The sequence below is a fragment of the Chiroxiphia lanceolata genome, chromosome 1, assembly GCF_009829145.1.
Source record: "Chiroxiphia lanceolata isolate bChiLan1 chromosome 1, bChiLan1.pri, whole genome shotgun sequence".
NCBI lineage: Eukaryota > Metazoa > Chordata > Aves > Passeriformes > Pipridae > Chiroxiphia > Chiroxiphia lanceolata.
The window spans coordinates 134,243,584-134,263,564 of NC_045637.1; the positions used below are offsets into that span (position 1 = coordinate 134,243,584).

Here is a 19,981-nt window from a genome sequence, read left to right on the forward strand (position 1 = left end):
GTTGTCCCATCTTTATCATATGCCGATCAAGACCTCCTTCCTCCAGGAAAGATGAAAGTATCTCAAAAAAGCAAATCATACAATTCCCAGAAATGCTCTGCCATCTCCGGCAAGCAACCAGGTCAACAGGGAAGTGTCCCAGCAGGGAAAGAGGACACTTGAAAAAACACAGGTATACAACGTTGTCAATGCTAGCATGGCTTTCACAACAAGGTCAACAGAAATATTGATTAGTCTATTTAAGGTATGCTAACAAACCCAAAATTAAATTTCAGTCTGAGAAGCTGTTTTATCCAAGGCACAGGGGGAGGGGGAAATAAAAAAAAAACAACCCTGACAAACATTCAGGCCTTCAGGTTAGTCAAGGTCACAACATTCAACAACTTTGAATTTTATGCTTTTATTGTTTCTAGGCGATTACATTAAATTTTCTTTAAAATGACTGCTGTAGGAACCAATGTTATTATGAGCATCACCTAGGTTACCTGCAAGTGGCCACAGGTTTGGGAAGTACCACTCCAGCAGTGTAAACAGCTTGAAAAATTCCTTCCAGGTTTACTCTTCTGGTTATTTCCCGAATTAGTACAGGTGCTACCCGTTTAGATCTCAGTTTCTTATGGACACACAGAAAATTGATTTCTACCATTTTCTTCACACTAAAAGGACAATAAATAGAGGAAAAATTAAAGAAAGTTACATAGTGCATGTTTTCATTTGCATAATTACAGTTTCCCACATTTTGACAGAAGAATTTGAAGTAAGAATAAACTGGCCTGTGACAAAGTACATCTGCAACAAATACTACTCTATGATACTGTGACTGTAATGGCAAATTGTGCAATATGCAAGCTATGTCTAACATGTTTGCTATAGTCCTTTTTCAAAGCTCTATTCGATCAAGACTCAATCAATTGCCTTACTTTAGGATGCAGAAGGGCATCCAAGCACATGTTATGTGGTACCACTATGCTTTATGTTTGTCAGTGTACAAACACCTGTCCAAGAAGACTAGCTGATTGACTATCCTTTAAATACTTTAGAGTATGGTCAGAAAATTGTATGCCATTATCTATATCATTCATCAGTAAGAAAATTCCTTATATATTTATTAGTAGTCTTCATGCAGTGAGCTCACAAGTTTTTTTTTTTTAAGGGAGGAAGAAGGGGAAGTGATGAGATGAGTAAAAAAAAAAAGTCTGCTACATACACAGGATTCTTCTGACTCTTTATGATCAGTGAGCCTCCTTCTCTCTTTTTAAGTTTTCTATAGCAATGGACACCAGTTGAAGATTTGTTTTGTGGCATTATTCTTTTACAAACACAAAACTAATGGTGCATTTTACCTGTCATATATACGAATACTTGCAGGGATGGCACTTATGAATCCTACCAGTTTTTTGTTTGAAGATACTCTAACCCCACAGTGCCACTGGGGTAACCAGCCTGGAGGACGTAATGCCCTAGAATTGATGACAGAAATAATTACAAATTACTGCCTAAGAAGATGTAATAAAAACACCTTTCTTTGCACTTCAGGCAGAACAGAATGTGGAACTTGCTACTCACCACAGAAGAAATTCAGGCGAATAATCAAACCTAAACATATTATCATCATCTTCTACGTAGTTCTCATTTAACAGTGTGTATAACTCCTTCAGCTGAAAACACACACAAAAAAATACAAAGATTTATCCATGCATCAATGAGAATAAGCTTGAATTATTTTAGATATATATAAAAATTGTTTTACTTACAACTTCAGCATTGCTAAGATCCAATGTATCCCACATAAAACCTTGTGGCAAAGAATATGGCTCTAGGCGGACATTGTCCTTATCTGGTTCAATTGCACCATGTGAAGTTATAACTTCATCTTTTGATGGAGGAGGGGGGAAAAAAAAAAACCAAAAAACTGTTATATTGCTAGCTTTCCTGATAGTTCTCTAAACTGCATTTAATTCACATCATGTATTGTCTCATAATAATGTGATAGGAACATGAAGCTTTTAAAAAATGGTGAAAAAATTAGTATTATTAGTTTACACTACTTTTCATTCTCACAGATCACATTCAGACCAATGACTGTCTTGTCAGAATATTTATAGATATGCACAGAACCACTCTACCTCAACTGATACCCACTATTTCATAACACAGGACAACTTCTCAGCACATGCACAGCATTTAGCAAGCCACGAGATCCACAGTCTCATTATGAGAGACATGTTGTACTCACATCTAACAAGCTCAGATCTTGTTTACCACCAACTTGAACAGACCTGATCTCAACAGGATTACTCAGGAGCAGTGGCGGAGCAAAGCCAGGGCATTTAAAAGATACTGCTGATATATGAGAAGTGTTCCTAAAATCCTACATGAAGGCATGCTTTCTTCTCCTCCCTTACTTTACAACTCCGGTCCCTCAGTGTACAGCTATTAACAGCTGCTGTTCTTCTTCTGTGGAGCAGCACATGCTAAATCATAGAATCATTTAGGCTGGAAAAGACTTTTAAGATCATAATCTAACCACTAACCTTACACTGCCAAGCCTACCACTAAACCATCATATCTACATATCTTTTCAAAACCTCCAGGCTGGTGACTCTACCACTTCCCTGAGGAGCATTTTCCAATGCTCTGCAACCCCTTCAGTAAAGACATTTTTCCTAACATCCAATCTAAATCTCTCCTGGCACAATCCAAGGCCGTTTCCTGTTGTTCTATCGCTTGTTACCTGGGAGAAGAGGCCGACCCCCACCTTGCTACAATCTCTTTCAGGTACTTGTAGAGAACAATAAGGTCCCCCCAAGTCTCTTTTTCTCCAGGCTAAACAACCTCAATTGCTCCTCGTAAGACTTGTGCTCCAGACCCTTCAAAAGCTTCGTTGCCTTTCTCTGGACACACTCCAGCAACTCAATATCTTTCTTGTAGCACTGTCTTTTATGGCAGTAGCCAGATTATGTTCTAAGGGCTTTGGACCTTCTGATTTTCTCCCTGCACTACCTCACAGCATCCCTACAGGCCTCCTGAGTTGTCAGCCCCTCCTCCAAAGGCCATAAACCATCATTCTCTTTCCTGAATTCCTCTGGTGGTGCATGCGCCCATGCATCCTACTGAATCACTTCATAAAGGTTAAATTAGTCAATGATTAGAGTACCGCTAAACTCCTTTGCACCCTTATCTTTTTGCACCCATATCCTTGGCACCCTGACCCTTCTGCATCCCCAGCCTCCATGTAAATCATTCTAAATTGCTTCTAATTCCATTTTCCTATGTATGCTTCATCTACGTAGTAAGTAATAGAGTGAACGTTGCCATCGAACTCCGTTAAATCGCACTTCCACAAATTTATATTAAAACCTGCTTTTTGCTGATATCTTCGATGGTGATCCTTTAAGTGGCCCAAATTACTGATTCACAACTTCAGTTCCAGCTAAATTTCTCTATTCAGCCAGACCCGTCTTCCTCCCCTTCAGCTCATCTTTTGACACATGGGGACAGCCTATTTCTGCATCTTTAAGTTTTCCTTCTAAAGCACATCCAGCTTTCCTGGATATCTTCACCCTTCAGGACTGCCTACCAAGGGACTCCATCAACCAGGCTCCTAAACAGGACAAAGTCTGCCCTCCAGAAGTCCAAGGTGGCAGTTCTCCTCACCCACTCCTTACTTCTGCAAGAATCGGAAACTCTCTGATTTCACAGTCACTGTGCCCAAGACAGCCTCCAACCATCACATCACCCAAAAGTCTGTCTTTTCATGAACAACAGGTCCAGCAGAGCACATTCCCTAGTTGGCTCACTCACCAACTGTGTCAGGAAGTTATCTTCCACACACTCCAGGAACCTCCTAGATTGTCTCCTCTCCACTGTATTGTATTTCTAGAAGACACCTGCTAAGTTGAAGTCACCCATGAGAACAAGGGCCAGCAATTGTGAGACCTCTCCTTGCTGCTTGCAGAATATTTCATCTGCCTCTTCATCCTGGTTAGGAGCTCTAGAACAGACTCCCATCATGGTATCTGCCCTGTTGGCCTTCCCCCTGATTCTTACCCATAAACACTCAATCCTATCATAACAATCATCAGGCTCTTGAGAGTCAAATATTCCTTAGTAGTATGAATTTTTCCCAAATGATGCACAATCCTGACAAATAGTTATGGCTTGTCATCCAGCTCGGAAGGTCACCATTAGTAGCACCTTTAAGCAAACTCTGAGAAGTACCAGCATCCCAAATGTTACTGCCACTACATGGCAGGCTTGGCCTAACTAAAGGACCCATTGCTAACAACCTTAGCTTGAAGACAGAAGGATTCCGAAGTTAATTTAATGCAAAGATCCCTACAACTATTTCTTGAATTGACAGATTATTTTTTCCACCTAAACACACAGAGCACATCAAATAGCGATGAATTCCCCATCTGTTCATTCAGCAGATAAAGGAAAAGCTTAAAAAAAATAAATCTATGGGATTAAGAAGAAATTCATAGGCACTGTTGGACAAAACCTTGCTAACCAAATTTTACAAAGCATATTTCTCCTGAACAACACTAACAAATCATTTTCTAAGCCAATGTATTGACGTTTTTAGGCTGGCAATTGGCAGACTCTCATCTCTATGTAAGTGTTGTAAGATATATTGATTAACCTGAACTGAACTCTTGGAAGTACTGTGCAGACACCTGAACTAGCCTGAAAAAGCTTCATTATGGCCAGAGTATTTTTTGATTTACACATCAACTTATTTCAGCTAAGGTCTTCTCTACTTTGGCAGGACTGCTGGTGACAATTACTACCATCAGTTTACAAAGGTATCTGGATAGTCTGTACGGAAAAAAGCCATGGCAGGTCAGTTCAATCCAGGAGAAAATACAGTATGCAGGGACTCTGTTCTGGACTTCTCTACGCATCAAAGTCATGAAGAAATGAGATCACTGTGGATTAAGCTATAGACATGGATTAATGTGAAATTCTGTCCTGTGGAGAGAGAGAGCAGCATGCTACCATGCTTTACACTCTACCCTACTTCTGCTTATTCTATACCAGCCTCCAGAGCAATGGAGAGAAACCTGAAGGACAAACAATGACAGCTACTGTGCTGAGAATGTTTTACGTCTGAGGCCCCCATGTTTTGTGGGCACTGAAAAGCTACAACTGCTTAACTTGAAGATAATGAAAGTAGAAAAAGAAGAATCAGAAAGCAATGCAGGAAAAACAAGACAGTCAGCAACTAAAGCAACTATCTTTTTTCAACAAAGACTAAGATATACCAACTGTGTTATCAGGGATCAGATCAGTATAAAAAGTAACTTTCCAAATTCATTAGAAATGTAAAGGCAAGGAGAGGTCACCTCACCATTTCACCTGGTATCAAGAACAGAGAACAGACTCTGAGAAAGCACATCTTTGAGGCAGTGTACATTGTGGAGAACATGAACACACAGCAGTGAAAGAGTTTGCACACGAGAAAAGTGCCATTATGAAAAAGCTGTATGAAAACAGTGTAACCTATAGCAGGAGAGTCATTATTTCTCTGACAGCAAATCTATCTGTTGAAAACAATTTAAGGGAATATAAACAAACAAACAAACAAAAAATTCTAAATTTACACTTAGTCACCACTTAAAGAGTTCTTACTTCCCTTTAAGTGGAAAAGACCTCTACGTTCTATTGTTCAAGAGTTCAGACCTAAAATACACAAAGAAATGCTATTTCAATAGCATTTCCCATTTTTATAGAGAACATCAGAATGAGATTTATTAACACTGTATCTTGTTGTAAATTATCTGGAGGAGAGGCAAGCACTTCCCTAGAAAACATCAAGAATTCCACATAAATGATACAAAAGATTAAGGATCTTAAGGATCACACACAGTCCAACTTAATACCCATTTTAGAGAACATGCCACAGAGCTGGCACACACATTCCCTTAGTGGTTATAAGACAGATCTTTTGCCCAGATCCCGTTAAACTTACTAAGTTTAGGTACAGGTTGTGTATCCCAAAACTGGTATTTACGTTTGGTAGCCTCATCAATATTCTTTGCTGGGCCTTGGCATGCAGAGAGCAGCTCCATTGCTCTCTGGATGTCTTGAAGCTTCTGCATTGGAATGGCTGGATTCTGCACATGTAGACAAACAGAAGAGGAAGATTACTGAGTATGTTTACTTTGAACAACTGTAAAAACTTGTTCATTTTTTTACTGTTATGTATTCTTCTCATCATGCTTAGTTTGGGTATAACCTTTGGAGACAGGAAGGTGGAAAAAAGGTGGGCAATAGCAAGCAACTTCACAAAATAGTTAAAAGTCTTGAGTAGCACTTGCTAACCATGAAACTTCAGCATTTTTAACGCAAATACTGCAGCATCAAGACAGGACACAGTATCACAATAGTAAGAGCTTCTTATAGTCCCTGTTCCCTCTGGTAAAATACAACAAAACAAAAAAAAGCAGGTCAGCTTAGATATATAAAAATCTAAAGATACCATTGGAACACACGGAGCTGCTTGAAGTTGTAGTTTACACATACAATATAAAATAATATTTAAATTCACTATGGTTCAGTAGTACCCAAGTACACTGGAGTGCCACGTTTTAACCTTAGTTATATCACATCTGCCTTTATTACTCTGCAGTTATTAGATACCTTTCCGCATCATATGTGTAGGAGTTAACCATCTTGCCACTAATGTCAAGTGTGCCAACACTCCCAATCACTCCCATTTTAACTGACAAACATAAAATAAACCAACTTTCCACTTAGAAGCTGAAAAATCTTTATAGAAAAGTTATCTGAAAAGCATAAACCTAAGACTAAATGTTTGTAAACTAAGCTGTTAAACCCTCACTTTTGATCACTCTGACTAACTGCAACTGGAATGAGAATTTTACCTGCATAAGTAAGTACAGAAGAATAATGGTAACAGACATTTAAATCTACAGGGATTTTCTCCTCTCTTTTAAAAGCTATTTACTTGTTTATCTGCCAAGTGGTAAGTCCTATTCTGAGGTATACTAACAGAATGCTTGTGCTCAGTTTCCCAACACTGCAGTGCAATAATGCATTTGAAGGAATAGTCTCAAGTCCATTGGGAAATTCTAAGCAATTCTGCATAGAGATTTCAAGTCAGATTTTTTTTTTTACTGAATAGCAATAGATTGCTATTTCCATATTTCTTTCTAGTATTCATGTGTTGAAAAACCACCATAAATTAAATGTAATAATGACAGTAAAGCTTCATTTGGGTGGACATTTGCCTCTAGTATCCTTTGTCACAAAAGCAGTCTGTGCCTGGAGCTCAAGCAGACCATCATTTACTATTTATAATAAAATCTTAAATTACTTAAATTAATGCAAGAAAATGCATAATGTTTAAGTATTGCAAAATTTTACCTGTAAGCATGCTTTAAACACCTGTCACCTGAGTATTTGTGAATTAACATATTGACATAGTTTAGAGCAACACCGCTACAGCATAAAAAGCCTACTGTATTTCTATATCCAGACTACAGAGACATAAGTTACTTTTCACAATTAAAAAGCAATTTGTCTGTTATACACTGACCTGACACAAATACTTCTAATGCCACTAGATAAATTCTGAAATCTTATTAATACCTTATGAAATCACACATAAATGTTGACACACTGTAATTGATTTGTTTTTTCTACATTAAGAAAACAGAAAATCTAAAAAAAAATTAAAATATTAGGTTCTAAGAAAGACTGCACTAGCATAATAGTAAAGTAAGAAGTTCATGTTCTGGTACTAAATATAACACGGTTAGGGACATCAGGAGGAATGCCCTTTTTGTTTAAAATATTCAGGGATCAGCCTGGCTAAGAAGTTTACTTTCAACCCTTTTTGTTTTCCTTTAATGGAAAGCAAGAAAAACCTACACAGAACTTGACATGAATTAGCAAAAAAAAGAGCTATTTTGTGTAATTTCAGTTTAGGGCAAATATCTCCTCATAGCACAAAACGGCACTGTTGTGCAACACGGTTGAGGTACACAATGATGGTTTTGCCTCAGTTTTGGTGGCAAGATATGACCTCAGGTCTTTGATGTCCCCCAGCCCTGTAGCACAGTCTGTGAGACTTCCATTAACCACAGCAAGAGAGAAAGTTAGGGACCATTTAGCAAACAAATCATGCGCAGGTCCCCAAAAACAGGCCAGATGCACGTGAGGGTGCTGAGGGAGCTGTCTGATGTTAGTGCAACTAACACGTGTCAAGAGTTAAAGGTTACAGCAAGTGGTGGTTTCCTACAAATGGAAAAAAGGAAATACCCATTTTCAAGAAGGCAAGGGGAAGGATTTTGAGGATGTAGAGGTCAATACTATTTAATGACATGATAAAGAGTGCTTTCTCTGCAAGTACATAGATGATACCTGCTTGGCAAGAATGTTGATACGCTGGACCACAGAGCTGCTATTCAAAGTTACTCTGACAGGTTGGAAACAGAAACTTAATTAATTTTGACAAAGGCAAATGCAAAGTCCTCCATCTGGGATAGAAAAAGCTCATGCAATGGCAGAGGACTGGCTAGGTAGCAGCTTTGCAGAAAAGAACCTGGAGGTCCTGGTGGGCAAAGGGCTGAATATGAGCCAGCAATCTGCTGGCCAGGAAAGGACAGCTGAATAGTGAGTTGTACCTGTAAGACTGGGCAGCAAGTTTTCCCCTTTATTGGCACCCCTGAGGTCTCATCTTACAGTTTCCATTAAAAGGAAATGTTCTCCATTACAAGGAAAACATTGACAGAGTGTAGAGAGCTCATTTGAGGGCCACCAAGATTAATGGGGGGCTGAAGCACATGACACACAAGAAGACAAGAGACCTTGGTTTGTTTAACCTTAAGAAGAGAAGACTGAGGAAGTAACAGAAATCTTATTACTGCCTAATGGAAGGATGTAAAGAAAGCTGAGCCAAATCTTTTCAGAGGACATAATGATAGGACAAAAAACAAAGGAGACAAGTTGCAAACAAGCAAAATTCATTTAGATACAAGGAATTACTACTTTTTTCAACCAAAAGTGTAGTCAAACACTGGAATAGGTTTCCCAAAAAGGTTGTGGAGTCTCCTTGGAGACTAAACTGACTGATCAAGGCCTGACTGATCCAACCTCGTCTAGTTGGATCTGCCCTAAGCAGGAGGTTGGTTGAAAGACCTCCATATGTCCCTTCCAAGCTGTTATTCCGGGACTATGTTGTTTAGGCCACTGGTGACTAAAATAATGACTGATAATACTGCAGATATGGCAAGCTTCCTTCGTGTCAGTGTGGAGAGTCCACATCACTGGCACTTGTAACAAATAGGGAGTGATCAAAATCTTCTGAGATGGGCAGTGAAGTGTCCTCAAAGTCATTGTAAACATACAGTGCTAACAACAAGCACTTACTGCTGTGGTTACACTCACATCAGTGCTCAAAATGTCTAATATCACACATAAGAAAGGGAGAAGCCAAGGAGACTCACTGTTCTGTTTTCCTAATGTCCAAACTGATACACCCCTTTACAAACTCACATGACCTCAAAATCTTTTTTCAAAATCATTTTCAATGAGTTCAGGAGCCCCATTGAGTATTACATGATGATCCTGTATATATATTCTCTTAGAGGTAGGTGTACAATGTCACTTTTCTCTGAAATATTTTCTAAAGCTCTTTTCAACCAAGAGCAAGCAAATGCTACAAGCCTTTTTTCCCTATATTTCACATAGCAGAAGGAATACAAAATCTAAATATTACTTGAGTAGCAGAGAAAAAAAATATACTTTTCCACACTGAGCCAGATTGGCAGTCTATGATTCTTTCAAAAAAATCTAAAGCAGGATAGTTGTCCAAAACACACAGCGAAATCAGAATGTACTTAAGATCTATACATATTTAAAGTGTCCCCTGTGCCAAATGTGTCTATTCAAAGTAATCAGGGGGACACAGAGAAGATCTAGAAACAACACAAGAATCTTCCAGTATGTTAATGAGCCAGAACACAACTTTTCCCCCCTAAAATTAGCTGGTAGTCCCAATGTAACCGACAAATATTACAGGATGAAGATTGCTACTGGTACGATGGTGTAACATTCTACACATTAACTTGATAAAGCAAATAGAACTATTTCAACATGTTCAGTGGTCCATAAACTTTTTTAGTCTTACAAACTTCAGTTCTCGAACTCAGATTTCTCTTGAGATAAAAGCTGTATGCTAAAAGGACACCAAATCATGTCATTCACTGCTCATTCAGAACACGGTAGACAAAAGCACATAGACAATGCTATTTTACCACAAAGTCCACAAGGACTGTGCATCCTCTCAGATAATTTTGCATTCTTATTTATAGCAGAGGCCTTTCAGATGGCAAAACGTTTCTTCAGCCTGTATCTCCATGTTTGAGATTACCACATTTTATATATACTGACATGCTGCTTACTTGCCCAAATAAGACTCTGGCTGGCACAGCAGGTCCACCTTCCTCCTGCTGCTGCTGCTGAGACAGCACTGTGCCGTACAAGTTACCGAAATTTCACTAAGCCAGGTCTAAAGTATAGCCATGGTGGCTAAAGTAAAGGCTATTCATCAAACACGAAATTTAACAGCACTACTACTGCAGATTAAGACTGCATGCAACGAGGCTGTCACTGGCCTGAGTTCTAACTGCTGGAAAAGAAAGACAAAACATCTCCTCCTCTGTCTTTCTCACAGCTCACCACCATGGTGGTGACCACAGCTCTCCAGCTCACTTCATACAGTCTGCAAACACCAGGTCTTGTCCAGCTTCTGTTTCTGCTCAGGACAGGAATCATTTGCTCAATTCTGACGTGTTCAGGCAGAACTATCACCTTGCTTTTAGAACAAGCAATGCGCGAATTAAAATTAAATTAGGAAGCAAGCACAAATTAAAACAGAACCAGGCTCTCACTTTTGAAGGCTGTTGAATTTTAATCTCCTGGGAGTCAGATGCAGAATCTGATTTGGTGCCTCCAGAATTTGGTTTCTCCTTTTTTCTCTTCTGCTTCTTTTTCTTCTTCTTCGCTCCCAAATCCCCTCCAGGACTTCTGCCAGAGATTCAGAGAATGCGCAGTGAGAAAAATCAGTACCACTGAGCCTAAATTTTAAAATAGTTAAATATGGAAAACCCAGCATTTTAATATGAAAAATCTAACAGCAGTTCCAATGTGAAGAAAAGGTAGGAGAAAGGAAGGAAGGGGGGAACTGAAAGCAGTGATGAAAAACTTCCTGCAAGTGCTGTCTAGTTTGTTTTATACTCAGACACCAGCACAACCAGGCATTTTGACATAGTAATGTCAAACTGTGACACTATATATCTGCCAGTGCTCTTCTCCAGGCTATTACCCAACACAAACATGAAATGACTGAAGTCAACAGAGTTTGGAGGAACACAGGAAAGTGTGGGAGCTGAGGAAAGTAACTTCCTTGGAAATTCAGTAACTATTAGTGGCCCAATACTTTTCCCCTTTCATACTCAACCATCAGGCACATCTAAATTTGACATGAATCCAGATGAGATGAAAACATTCTGTTTTCAGGAAATTTTGTTCCTAACATAAGTAACGATGAAAGTCTTGCTGAAATCTCAGTAAGAAACAACACAGAACTAACCAAACATTTGTGATTTCAAACAGTAAACACAGTGCAGTAAACTTTAATTAAAAAAACCCAACAACAAAGTAAACATTGCACTTGTAGATTCTGACATACTTTGCCTATTAATAATACAAGTTCTTTTTTCTTTAAGATTCTAATTTGACAAATAATCAAGATATAGAATCAAGATTAGATTTGCAAAGTGTGGGATGTGTTGGCAACTATCAGACAGAACGAAAATAAGGAGGCAATGAGTCAGTTAACACCAAATCCCCTTCAAGAGGTTAATCTCTCAGCAAAACCACATGTACATAATGGAACTCAAGACAGATATTGGAGTTTGAGGGGGTTGGGTGTTTTTCACTGAAAAAGAAAAAAATAACTGTTCATTTTAATCCTGGAGAGGGAAACCCCCCAGATATCATGCTGACAAACAAAGAGAAATAAAAGAATAACTAAAGTCATTAAGACACATTTGCAAGGGCCATGGAACACGCTCACTTTCAAGATTATGACGCCCAGTTGTAGCATCTCTACTTTATCAGAGCTGAAACTGGCAAGAAAACACCCTCCCTCCAGCAGAGAGGCCAAAAGCCTGCAATTAATCAAACAATACAACTACACAAAGACTCATTTTTGCGTGATCATTACTGTACTTTAGAACAGACTGTAGTGAAAGATCAATCCCAAGAAGTCCTTAACATTCACAGTTACACTGGGTTAAGTTATGCTCCTGGAAAGAGAGAGTTGTAAATACAGCAGCCTCTGGGGCAGGACCAAGGAGTTACTCAATGGAAAACAGTACAGCAGACCAAACACACAGGATAAAAGAGTTTGTAGTATTTACTGGAAGGCTTCAGAAACAAAAAAAAAAAGATGGACTTGCATAAGTGACGGAGGGAGAAAATCTTTTGTTGCAGAATGAAGATACTGCCGTATCACCTACATGATTTGTTAACAATTTCAGAGGAACATAGAATTGCATAGGTTGGAAAAGTCCTGTAAGAGCATTAACTCCAACATTAACCCAGCATTGCCAACATTAACCCACCATTACCCACCACTAAACCATGTTCCTCAGTGCCACATCTATGTGTCTTTTAAATACTCCCAGGGATGGTGACTCCCTGAGGAGCCTGTTCCAGTGCTCAACAATCCCTTCAGTGAAAAAGTTTTTCCTACTATCCAATCTAAACCTCCCCTGGTGCAACTTTGGTCATTGTCTCTTGTCATTTGCTACCTGAGAGAAGAGACTGACCCCCACCTGTCTACAACTTCCTTTCAGGTAGCTGTAGGGAGTGATAAGGTGCCCCGAACCTCCTCTTCTCCAGGTTGAACAACTCCTGCCCCCTCAGCTGATCCTCACAGGACTTGTGCTCCAGACCCTTCACCAGCTTCACTGTCCTTCTCTACACGTTCCAGAACCAGTTTTGAGCCCAGTGAAGGGCTCAAAACTGAACCCAGTACAGAGGGACGATCACTGTCCTAGTCCTACTGGCCACACTATGTCTGATACAAGCCAGGATGCCACTGATTTTCTTGGCCACCTGGGCACGCTGCTGCCTTTTGGTTTAAAACAATAAAATTTAAATCTCTCTAAATGCCTGTATACCAAGCTGACATTTTCTTCAGAATTTAAACAAGAACAGACCCAGAAGCCTAGCAAGAGCTTATAAATACAAAACAGTTAAAAACCCACACAGGTATAAGACCTAGGACTTCACCACCTCTATGTGGTAAAACTGAGATAAAAATATGAGGGAAAGTGATTTTACCCTCGCTAAAATTCATTTAATGATGTATTTTTCTACTTTCTGGAACTATCCACAAACTTTCATCCTTCCCTCTAAAATCTCAGATATAGGAAACAAATGATGCTACTGTGTCCTTGAGCTGACTCCTGAGGGCTTTTGTGTTGAACATCAGGTTACCAGGAGTTTCAGCAAACACTGTTGAACAGACACTCTCAGCAGGCACTGCTCCCTGAGTTGCACCAGTGCAGCTCACTTGTCTTGTCTTTCAGAAGGAGCTGGGCCACTTACATCACAGGGGAATTTTGCTCACTAGGATTACCTGAGGGTCAATGTTTTATTTAGTTTGGTGAAATAACGAACAATTGTACTAAAAAAAAAAGGTTGGCAGCTATGAAGAAAAATCAGTTTTGCCAAGCTTTACTAATATTATCCCCAGTCAAACTGTACTTTTACCAGGATAATTTTAGTTTGTTCTTTGACCAATTCAAGGTCTTTTTCATATAGAAATGCACATTCTTTAGCTGGGGAAAAGGGAAGACAGTACTAAATTGATGTAAAATATATATGGCATTCAAAACTACTCTTTTTTTTTTGTTTCTTCAAATCTTCTAAACTCCCAGTCTTTGGTTTATGACCTTCAGGTTTCATGCTTTCACACTGTTTCTTGCAAAACAAATACTGGTATCTTTGTCTGACAGGTTATCCAGGGACCGTTCAGAGCAGTTACTTATGCAGTCTCCTGCTTGGGTCAGTCCTGTTTTACTGTTACAGTATACGAAATGTAAAAAGAGGACTTAAACAGAGTTCTACTCATCCTACTACTTAGGCACACCTGCAACCCAGAGATTTGGTGGCAGGCAGCATGCAGAAACTTCTAAGCAGTAAAGAGGTTTGTCCAGCACAAGTTGTGTAGATACCAAGCAAATTAGGGCAGAGGCAAAACAAAACACCTCAGAATTTTTTGTCCTTCTCATGATCTGCTTTGAAAAGATCTAAGAGGCTCTAAAACTGGGAGTGAGAATGACTGGGAAGGAAGGAACTTAGGTTGCTCAGCTTGTACTAATTACGCTGGACACGACAGCACAAAGGATATGCAAAGGTAACAAGATTCAAATCAAAACTTCCTATTAAAAGCTCTTCTCTGACAAACATTCTTGTGTGCTGACTAAGATCTCAGTTCTCCTTTGTCTGGTCAGATAAACCTGTATGATGACACTATGAAGTGTATCTCACTCTTGGAAGTTTGGGGAGAAAAAAGTTTCCCATTTCTAGAAAACTGACTTCTAAGCATGAAATCTTCTTTTCCAAACTAACCTGCAACTGTTCAAGTGACACAACTTGGAGCTCAGGACCAGCCCATCACATACACCACAGGTTGTTATACCAAGAAAGTCATTCAACGTGACAGTTGGGGAAGATTTTTGACTGTGTCAGAGACAAGCATATACCAGGAAAACTTTACTGACAGGAGGGCAAGGTTACACACTGAGGTCCTGGTGTACCTAAGCACAGAGACGATCTGAGATATTTTTAACTGCACCCACAATGACAATTTTGTCAGTCTGATGGACAAGAAAAAAGTGACGCCAGCACAAAAGTGATATGCAAATCAAAACTGAGCTGAGGCAAAAGAAGAGACAGAAGACCTCATTCTGCACTCAAAAGACTTTAACTTGTTCCAGAAACAGGCTGTGGATAGGACTCTGAGACCGTCACTGAGGCCTACAGTTTTATGATTTTGTCTGCAAGTTACAAATGCAAGCCCATGATTCCACCCACATACCTTTCCACTTATGTACACACATCTGGTGTTTTGCACAGACGTGAAAAAGAAAAGACTTTTGCTTCTCCCTGCATGTGGTGGTGTTTTGGTTTGGGTTTTTTAAAACAGAAAAATGGGGATACTTGCTGCATTTGAGGAGAAGTGTGGCAAAGGCACAGATACTTCATGAAGCTCAGAGCAAACCAATGAAAAGGTGAGATGGAAGAATCAGGAGAGGCGTGACAATTACTCTGCTTAGGCAGTCAGACTTATTTGGCTCCCTTGGTTTTGATTTGAGATTATCTACTCCACTGAATAACTGTCAATGTTATTTTAATTGCCTTTTTGGACACTAAATTTTGCTTTAGCAGAAATTTAGCTTTTTGTAATATCAACATCTGTTTTAAGTTACTTGGAACGGTAATTTTAAGTTAGCAATTTCTCAGATTTAAAACCAAACATGTACTTCGATGTTTATTTTTAAACTGCAAAGGTTCTTGCCTTCACAGTACTTCTCTGTGAGTAAGTGAGGTTGCAAAGTTACATTTCTGAAGACGTTACATAGATCTTTTTGATCATAAAAATCAGATCTCATGTATACGGGCAAGACTCCAAAAAATTTCAAAGCAGTATTATTTATATTAGAGCAGTCCTTGGTTCATAAAGAAAATGGAGGTTTAGGTGCAAGGACTTTCCCCTTGCTATGTAAGACTACTACCACTTCAAGAGAATAGAAAGGTCCTGACCAGAAGGGCTTATGTCCTTCAAATTCCACTTACTAACAAACTGCTATTACTACTAATCTCTGTGGATGAAGATTTCATTTGCATGTATTTCAATACTTAAAAAGGCAAGGGTTTTGAGCATGAGAATCCAGTAGTAATACCTTAAAACCTAACCCAAGAGATATTCCTTAAAGATCTGCATGTTTCCTCTGCCTCCCGCTCCAAGTCTGTAAGGCTCTACTCCAAGATGTAAATCTTGCCTGCTAAAACTAAGCACTGCTTCCAGTACCTTAGATATATTTGTTCCTTTTTTAAATCTAAAAGTAGCGCTGGTTATAAAGTTGGCATCTTTTTAACAATAACCATAGGAGTATACTGCTGAAACATTCAAATTAAATAATTTGTGAGGGTTGGGGGAGTTTTTTAAAGGTCATACCTTTTCCTCATCTGTTTACTAAATGTTCTGTGCCCAAGGCCTTTCTGGCATTGAGCATAAGGAGCTATTTAGAATGAACTGAAAGACCTAACAAGGCTGAGCTCAGCAGGGTGGATTCAGGTGCAACAAATACATTTTTTCTGTATACACACTAACAAAGATATTTTGTAAACAACACTTTATTATAAAACAGAACAAATACAGCATAATGCATCTAGCAGGAGCAAGCTGCAGACACAGAATAGGAAAACAGCAATGAGTCACACAACATACATAATCCTGCATCTAAAAAACAGGAGCAGAATCTGAGGACAAAGACATTTGCACAGTTGAGAGCAATAAAATTGTATTTTCTGCTGCACTCATTCAGTGTTCAAGCACATAAGAAACCTGCAAATTTAAAAAAAAAAAAAAAGTCTCATATATATATATATACATACATATATATACAAACTATGTTTTCCTGTGGTGAGTTTTCTAAGGACCTACTTTCAGATGTCAAGAAACATCCTGAAAGTGATGCATCCCACTTCACGTGGGAAGATTTAATGCAATCTAGTAGGATTGCATTAATTTATAATGCAATCCTACTAGAGACTGACACACACCACATATTCTACCTTTTTCTAAAAAATGAGCATTAAAAGAGCATCAGATTAAATACTGATCAGCAGCAATGGAGACCACTCAGAATTTAGCAAGTCAGTTGACACAGTCATAAGTAGTCTCAAGTAGTAGGACTGCTCATAAAATGCTGAGGTATAGAAAACAATCTAAAAGCTCAAAGCAAACTTTAAAGTGACCTCAAAAATTACCATATGATGACAGGGAGAAAACAGGGAATAATTAGGCTCCTATTACCATTGGTTATTCTCCCATATCAAGAAGAGATCTTTGGGTTTGCTGTACTGTAAGATTTTTACTTTCATTTGCTGAAATTTGTTTGAATATTTCAGCCTCTAGACAAAGAGTAGCAAACAAGATTTTCAGTGATTACAGGAAAATAAAGTAATTCAAAAGTCAATATTAACTTCATGCATCAGATACTAATACTTAAGAGGTTTTTTCTACTGGAATGATCTACCATTAATTGAACTAAACTTCATATTACTTGTAAGTATTCACCTTCTTATTTAAAGATGAATAACACAGCTTTTTCTGAAATATTCACTAAAATACATTTAGGATCTACAACACAAACAAATTTCAGGGAGAAGGGCGCACAGCCCACAGCTGCCGTCCCTCAGAGCTCAGGGAAACCCAAATTGGAGTAGAGCACAAGCTGCAATCGGGAAAACACTGAAGTGCAATTCTTTGTTCCCTGGCTGCTTCTCACACACTGCGCTCACTGTCACAGCAGCCCGAGCACACAGTAGCACTGCAGAGGGCAGCTACAGCCTGGGCATGCACACAAACAAACAGGACAAGAAACTGAAGTAGGAATATGGTCCAAATGAATTCCAGACAGGCATCACCTGGCTATCAAACAATATCACCAAGGACATCAGGTTGGCTCCTATGAAGAGCAATAAAAAATAACTCTCTGCTCTTAACTTCTACATATTCTTAACTTCTACATATTCTTAACTTCTACATATTCATGAATCATCAATGGTGATATATTTACTCAAAAAAGTGTAACACTATTTTTTCCCTTTTTAATATCCCAGATTCATACTGCTGTAATTATTTCTGACACAACTATTTCAGTGTGCATGCCATTAATTCAATGACAGAACTGCAAGCATCAAAGTTTTCCACTTTTCTGCCTTTTTGACAAGTCCGTTCCCCTAAGTCTCTTAGATCTCCCTTGCCACATTTAAGATGCAGTGCTGCATGTTTGCCAAGCAAATCCTAGGGACAGAAGACAACAAACAGAGTACATCCTCAAACATCAAGCACCTACAGGAAGGCTCTCAACCAGATCAATCAGAAATTCACGAGGAAGATATTTGTGTAGCAGTGTATAGATTAACCTAGTTCTATTTTGGGTTACTCCAGCCACTCCTAGTTGCGACAACAAAGCACTTTCTCTGCAATCACGTCTTCCTAACCTCTCAAAAAAGCAAAAGAAGTAAATTTAAATGAAGTCGACTTACAAAACACTTCCCAGCCCCGAAAGCCCGCAAAGCAAGCCAGACCTTTGGCACCATGCGCCCAGACAGACTATACTGCAGACTATACCCAACAGCTGTCGGGTGCCAGGGGCCGCATCTATGTCGGATGCCTCTCCTGTCAGCTCCCCAGGCAACTGGAGACACCGCCTGATCCACAGCGTGGGAAGATTTAAGACGTAAGATTAGCGGAGATGGAACTACAACCAGACAACAGCGTTTGCCCCGGCTAATACCGCGGTAAAACACGCACTCTGCTCTCCACAGCGTGCGGATCTAAAGGTACCATCTCCTTGTGGACAATGGGTGACGGCGAGGAGGAGTGTCTGCAGGGCGGGCTGACACAGGCGATGCCCGGACAGGTCTCCGGCCGGGAGGGGAGCGGGGGGTGGATGTGACTGTGGATGTGCGCGGAGCCGCTCGGCTGGAACCACCCGGGACGAGCGAGGGGCACAGGGGCATCTCCCCCGCTACGGGGGGGCGGGGGAGGGGGGTTTCCTTGACGGCCAAAAATACCCAGAAACGCCCCCAAGCCCTGAAGCGCCGACAACGAGGCAGGATTCACCCTCCCTTTCACGGCACAGTTTCAAGGCCGGGTCCGGCGGGAAAGCGCCAGTCCCGTCGCCCCCTCACCACGGGCCGGGGCTCGGCCCCCCGCCTCTCCTCTTACCCCCAGAGGGGCGCGAGGCCGTCCCACACCCGCTCGCTGCGGCGGGAGGCGGCCCGGGCAGGGGCCGCTCGGCCGCAGCTGGCCCAGCGCAGGCGCCGCGGAGCAGCCGGGCCGGGCCGGGCCGCGCAGGCCGCCCCAGGCGGGCAGGACCGCCCGGCCCCCGCCCCGCCGAGGGGCCGCTCCGGGCACCGGGGAAGCCCGGCCCGGCCCCCGCCAGCCCGGCCGCTGCCGCGGCGGCGGACACGGCGCTGCCTCCCCGAGCCGTGCCCGCCTGCCCAACGCGCCCCTACCCCTTGGCGTGCTCGGTCTCCTCCTCATTGTCGCCGTCTATGCCGCAGGTGTCCTGGTCATCCAGCTCCAGGCTCTGCTGGCTGGCCGCGGACTCGCTGTCCTCCGCCATCACGGGGGAAGGAGGGAGGGGAGGGGCGGGGGAGCCTGTGAAAGAACCGGGGCGCACGGGCAGACGCGGTCCGGAGCAGCTCCCTCTAGCTGCGGTCCTTCCCCGCGCTGCCGCTGCCAGAGGAGGCGGCCGCCGGGGCTGCCCGGTCGCTCTCGCCGCCCCGCGGGGGCCGGGGCGGGGCCGTGCAGGGGGAGCTCCGCGCCCTCCCGCGTCCTGCCCTGCCCTGCCCGCATACCCGGGCGGTGCTGTCCATCGCTTCGGTCCCGCTCTGGCCTTCTCGTGTGGACATCCAGCCCGCCTCCCCGGCCTTCCACGGCCCCCGGCTCCCCGTCCCGTGGTCGCTGCCCCCGCAGCGCGGGAGCCTCGAGGAGCGGCCCCGGCGTGTCCGTCCCGCGGGCCCCTTGGGCCGGGCCTGCAGCCGCCGGGCCTCGGCAGCATCGGCGCGAGTTCTGCCGGTCCCCGTGTTTCCTTCCCACACCATAAACACTCGGACAGCCAAGTTATTTTCATAC

At 41.5% G+C, this 19,981-nt stretch overlaps 1 protein-coding gene across 1 annotated transcript in view; it reads right to left on the reverse strand.

The window, feature by feature from the left end:
* NMT2 (N-myristoyltransferase 2) overlaps positions 1–19,615 on the reverse strand; it is a 32,640-nt gene extending 13,025 nt beyond the window's left edge. The window contains exons 1-7 of the mRNA XM_032695956.1: positions 19,360–19,615; positions 10,923–11,058; positions 5,975–6,119; positions 1,755–1,873; positions 1,567–1,658; positions 1,344–1,460; positions 486–656 (exon numbers count right to left, since the gene is read on the reverse strand). Coding sequence (XP_032551847.1) covers positions 486–656; positions 1,344–1,460; positions 1,567–1,658; positions 1,755–1,873; positions 5,975–6,119; positions 10,923–11,058; positions 19,360–19,469 — 890 coding nt within the window. The 5' untranslated portion in view covers positions 19,470–19,615. The remainder of the gene's footprint in view (positions 1–485; positions 657–1,343; positions 1,461–1,566; positions 1,659–1,754; positions 1,874–5,974; positions 6,120–10,922; positions 11,059–19,359) is intronic.
* Between the last annotated feature and the right edge of the window lie 366 nt (positions 19,616–19,981).